The following is a 6,000-nucleotide window of genomic DNA, read 5'->3' as shown; positions in this document are numbered from 1 at the left end:
CATCTGCCTCTCTGTTTCAGTTCTACATCTAGAGTCTGTCACTCTTGTTGTAGGTCCTGGACTCTTGGCACAGGTTGTGCTGAATCATGGGATATGGAACAAAGCGTGGCTGGGTGAAAACTGACAACTAATGAAATAACTTTGTGGGGTATCAAAAGAAAAGGGAGGGCGAGGGGTTAGGATGTTTGGCTGGCACTTCTTCAGCCCTCCCAGTGCCAGCCGGTCAGCCTATTAGGACCTGACTATGAGCGTGTTCTGGAGAGAGATATGTTTTGGCAGTGTTTCCGCCCCTGAGCTTCCGATATATATTGAGCCTCTGATGCCACCACACAGCGTCTGACACACACCCCGAAGCTGGTAAGACATACATATTATTGCTTGCTGTATTATTGTTTTTGTGTTATTTTCATCTCCACCATTTTATCTACTTAAGTATGGAATATAACTCAGCTATGCCACTCATGCAGACTGTTATGCTTTTGCAATATTCAGTCATCTACACTCTCGACACTAATAATAATATAATTGCTTGCTTCCTACTCAATCCCTAATTTGATTTCTGAACAAAGCTCATCACACCCATCCTGGTTCACTATGGCAACTGATCACCAGCACCCTACAACCAAGCAAAAACAACCAGTTGCCAGTGCCTTCAAGGTACAAACACGACGTCAGACACAGAGTACCTGTGGTGTATGTTATCCGCTATTCCTACTTATCTTCCTTTCATACTTTCTTCCTTCAAAGTTGGTGATCTACGAACAGGAAAACTTTCAAGGACGCTGCCATGAGCTGACTGGGCCCTGTAACAACCTCCAGGAGGCGGACGTGGAGAAAGTGGGCTCAATCTTGGTGCTGTGTGGACCGTGAGTTTGTGTGTGAGAAGAAAAACAGCTGAATGCAAATGCAATATTGCATTAAATTCAATTAAAAAGAAGTTAATATTTAGTAACTGACGTTTTAAACACAGAAACAGTTTGAACGGTTATTTTGTTCCGCTACCAAATGATTTAAACAAAGTGACAGCTGGCTTCAGACTTTACTTGGTAAAATTCAACACATCGACTAGAACTAAATATGTAGACCGAAGCAACAGCTAAAAAATTCCGGTAACACTTTATTTTACGACCCGCAAACAACTGTGTAAGTACACCGAAATTACGGTGTACGTTTCTGTAATTATAGTGTACTTCCGTGTAAGTATAAGGGAACAATATATGTTAAGTTTGGGGCGATAAAGGGGTAACAAGCACCACTTTAATTTACAGCCCGCAGGAGTTACACTTACCCTGTAACTACACAGAACAAGGGGGTAACAAAGCTACTTACTATGTAGCAATACGAAACAACACTATTTGCACTGTAATTACAGAGAAAGGTACTGTTATCAAGAAAAAAAAGAAAAGAAAAAAAAACACGTTTTAATTACACAGAATATTTTCCCTGACATTTAAGTGACATTGCAATTCAATGGGATACGGTAAGTACTTATTACCAGTTTTTTGTTTTTTGTTTGTTTATATTGAGAAAATTATGGTAATGTGCCTTGTATGTACCTTTTGTGTTGGTGATCTTCTTGTGTCTTTTTTTTGTATGATGGTCATCTTGTGTTTGGTGTATGTTTTATGTAATTAGTGTCTTCTAAGCCCATTTGGGCTGGGCATGTAAGTGCAAGACACTTAAATAAAAATAACTAACTAACTAACTAACTATTACCACATGGTATGGTCTAAATTAAAATCATAGCAGGAACAAATTATTTTGACTTTTCTAGTAATCTGGTAAGAAAAGCCAATAAATGTAATTTCTATCATAGTACATACACATAGTACATATATATATTTATGTATATATATACAGTATATATATATATATGTTTAATTTTCAACCCAGATGTCTAAATTACCCTGAACATATTTTGCCAGAAATGTGATACATTTTATAAACAACAGACGTACAATTTTTGCCTGGAATATATTAACAGAATAGGTTATTTTTAACTAATTAAATAATTTGCTTGTATATCTGCTTGTTACCCCCTTATTACCTCAAACATAACATATTGTTCCCAAATACCTACACTGAAGTACACCATAATTACAGACACGTACACCGTAATTTCGGTGTACTTACGAAGTTATTTGCAGGTTGTATATCTGCTTGTTACCCCTTTATTACCCCAAACTTAACATATTGTTCCCTTATACTTACACGGAAGTACACTATAATTACAGAAACGTACACCGTAATTTCGGTGTACTTACACAGTTGTTTGCGGGTCGTAAAATAAAGTGTTACCAAAATTCCACTTCGGTTTTTCAATTTCACCACTAAAGAATGAAAACAGTCCTGGTCCTGGACTTAAGTGAAAACACTGCAGTTGGGCCGAAATTGGGCTTGACAGAAATGTTTGTATTGAAAACAACTTATATTCTAACAATGATACAATTCTTTAGATAATATGCCAGGTGGATTTTGTGAGGGAGGAGCTCTGGAAGCAGATTGGCAAATTGTTGATAGTAAAAAAAACAAACAAACAAACAAACAAAAAAAAACCCCTAATGTCATTTATGGAAGAATTTTCAATATCTTTTAATGTTAAGTTTAGATTACCCACTGTACTGTACATAGTTTATTTTCGAAAAAGGATTTTCGATTACCGATTAGGATTACCAACCCCTAAAGGACGTCAGTCTTTAGGTAAGATCATTTATTTACGAAAACAGACGGATTATTACAGTTTTTATAGTTGTATAATGCGTAATTGTATGTAAAATATAGTTTAAGTGTAAGAGTTGCATATTTTGAGTTGTGGTATTTGGATTTGTTTAAAAACGTCAATGGAACCATTTTGATTGGCCAATGGGCTGGTTTTGTTACACATATCTGGTAACCCTGTCCCAGACATCATGAAACAAATCATTATCGCTCTAGTCTTTTCTGGAATGCTACAAACACAGACATGAGGACTCATTTGTATCCCTTTGTATCACTCCTCATTGAGGAGTGATACAAAGGGTCAAATGTCCCAGTGCTGTTACATTAGCAATGGGACATTTTAAAATAACTGAGCGAGAAATCATGACAAAGAAGTTCACTTTTTTGTTCAAGGTGGGTGGGATATGAGCAGCCCGGCTGTAAGGGGGAACAGTATGTGTTTGAGAAGGGTGAGTATCCTCGCTGGGACGCCTGGACCAACAGCAGACGCAGTGACTGCATCGTCGCCTTCCGCCCCATTAAAGTGGTAAATAATAAATAGCTGCAGGGTTATGAAATGTCATTGTCCTGTATATACAGTACCAGTCAACATTTTGCACACTTATTCTTCATCATAACTGGATTACACATTTTAGAATAACAATAAGGTCATTGTAAAACCCTATAAAATACTAATTGTTGATAAATTGTGTGACTAAACATTTTAAACAAGTCAAAGCTAAGTAACATTTTAGGTTCTACCAGTCCTTGAGGCACATGTAAAGGGAGTCACTGCCTATATATATATCCAAAGGGATTCTTTCAATATACTTTTCTACACTTCTTATGTTCCCACAGGACAGCCAGGAACACACGATCGTACTCTACGAGAACCCAAACTTTGCCGGGAAGAAGATTGAGATCGTAGATGATGACGTTCCCAGCTTCCACGCTCATGGATACCATGAGAAAGTCTCTTCAGTTCGTGTGCAGAGTGGCACGTGAGTACAAACTAAAAATAATACATGATACATTAATCTCACATCAAGGACAGTTTCCATGTCCTCCTGTATAACAACAGTTTTGCTTCACTTCTTGTTTTAATCTCCATTACAGCTGGGTGGGCTATCAGTACCCAGGATACAGAGGCTACCAGTATTTGTTTGAGAAAGGAGAGTTTAAGGAGTGTTCTGAGTTTGGGGCCCTGCTTCCTCAGATCCAATCCGTGAGGCGCATTCGTGACATGCAATATCACCCAAGAGGGGCATTTCAAACCTCTAACTAAATTCCCAGCAATAGTTCCCCCAAGCTTCTGAAACACCCCCTCCTTTACCCACTCTTCACTTTTGAATGCTTATCTTTGACCTTTTCAATTGTGTCAGTGATTCCATTTGCTACTGCTGAGAAATAAATAAGTGATTTTGCGTTATGAATGTTTCTGAGCTTTTATTTGGTCGATCACTGTTTTGTAAGTGGATTGGACCTTTTGTTTGATTGGATTTATAATTCATTTACTAAATTCAGTCTCTTTCAAAACATACTAATTCAAATGTATTTCTATTTCTATTTACAAAGAACTAAATATTTTCAAAAGGGGACTCGTTTTGATATCCCTACACAAATATGCCTGGTCCTGACCTCATGCACAACAGCAACAAAAACGAACATCTTGAAAACACTTTAGCTTCTGCCTCAGAGAAAATGTTTAAATGGAATATCACTAAGATATCACATTATTGTAGAAAAAAAAAATATGATTTAAAAAGTCATACACAGCAGTCATATTGCACGCCTTCACTTTTGTGGCCACCTAATATTTGTGAAATTCAAATTGCTTTGAATTTGAATATAATTTGATTTAGTTTAAAATGTATGTGAATTCCTGTTGTGTAATATTATTAACATTTGAAATACTATTTGAATATATTTTAATATGTAATTTAATCCTGTGATGCAAAGCTGTTTGTTTCACCATAATCACTGCTGTTTTCGGGCCAGGAATCTGCTGCTCAAGAAACATTACTTATGTATTTTAATGTTGGAAACATCTGCATTATTTCCTCCAAAAAAGAATGTGCATGTGCTAATTGCTAACAATGGCTAATTTTCATCCGTTGTCCCTTTTTCAATTTGATGTTAAGGACATGCACAAACAACACAAAATAAACAAAATAAAATAAAAAATACCATACCAGATTATCTATAAATGTTCACAATTTTGGTTCAACATTAGCCATATTAAAACCACAATGACCTGTTATTTGTTTTCTTTCAACTCCATTGGAAGTCTATTCCACTCATATGTTCCTCTAACAGCCAAAGATAGCTGACCAAATTTAGTTCTTTTCGTGGTACTTTACAATCACCCCTAATACCAGCGTCCTGTTATCTGACCAATATAATCCTTAAAAACAGGGTGAGCAATAGGCCATTTAGAATCGTAAAAACAAGTATCAAATCAGCATATTGAATCAAATGTTCCCAACTTTAAAAGTAAATACTTGGTTAATTCATAGGTTAAAATACTACAATGATAAAAAACTATTTGGCTTTGAGAGTGTTTGAGAGTTTGTTTATAAATGATTTCAACCGGTTTAAGGAATGACTTACATGTTTTTGTCCCGGTAGTCATAAAGTTTGTAATATGTGAGCACATTCTCATCCCAAGGTACGGAGCCCGGGAAGTCACCTATGGGAAAAAAAAAAAAACAATCCGAGGCGACGGTTTTGCAATCCGTCCCCTCAGTTTATAAACCGTACTCACGGATTCTTAAACTGTTCCCTCGGTTTAACAATTCGTGCCCACGGATTAAAAAAACCGTACCCACGAGTTCCTAATCCGTGCTGTCAGATTTGTAAACCGTGCCCTCAGTTTTTGCAATCTGTACCCACAAATTCATAAACCGTGCCCACGATTTCGCAATCCGTTCCCACGGGTTTGTAAACTGTACTCACGGATTTGTGGCTCCTCCCCAGTCTGTGACGGCAGGTTCAATTTCCTAAATTTTCTAAAAAACGAAAGAGAGATGGATGACGCGACTGTGTCAGCGTCCTAACTGTACATGCGCATCAGATGCCTGTGTTTACAGGGGTTTCACGTCAGATACCTGTCCTAACTGTACATGCACATCAGATGCCTTTGTTTACAGGGGTTTCACGCCAGATACCTGTCCTAACTGTACATGCGCATCAGATACCGGTGTGTGTTTACAGGGGTTTCACGTCAGATACCTGTCCTAACTGTACATGCGCATCAGATGCCTGTGTTTACAGGGGTTTCACGCCAGATACCTGTCCTAACTG

At 37.5% G+C, this 6,000-nt stretch overlaps 1 protein-coding gene across 1 annotated transcript; it reads left to right on the top strand.

The window, feature by feature from the left end:
- The first annotated feature begins 574 nt into the window (after window positions 1–574).
- Window positions 575–4,126, top strand: crybb2 (crystallin, beta B2). Its single transcript, XM_039668967.2, has 5 exons — window positions 575–657; window positions 748–866; window positions 3,112–3,244; window positions 3,556–3,698; window positions 3,814–4,126. The coding sequence occupies exons 1-5, from the start codon at window positions 595–597 to the stop codon at window positions 3,980–3,982; spliced, it is 627 nt and encodes a 208-aa protein (XP_039524901.1). The 5' UTR covers window positions 575–594; the 3' UTR covers window positions 3,983–4,126.
- Window positions 4,127–6,000: the final 1,874 nt, after the last annotated feature.

Source organism: Pimephales promelas, chromosome 14 (assembly GCF_988280905.1).
Source record: "Pimephales promelas chromosome 14, fPimPro1.hap1.1, whole genome shotgun sequence".
Lineage (NCBI taxonomy): Eukaryota > Metazoa > Chordata > Actinopteri > Cypriniformes > Leuciscidae > Pimephales > Pimephales promelas.
The sequence above is the reverse complement of the archived record's forward strand: the minus strand, read 5'-3'. Positions and strand labels throughout refer to the sequence as shown.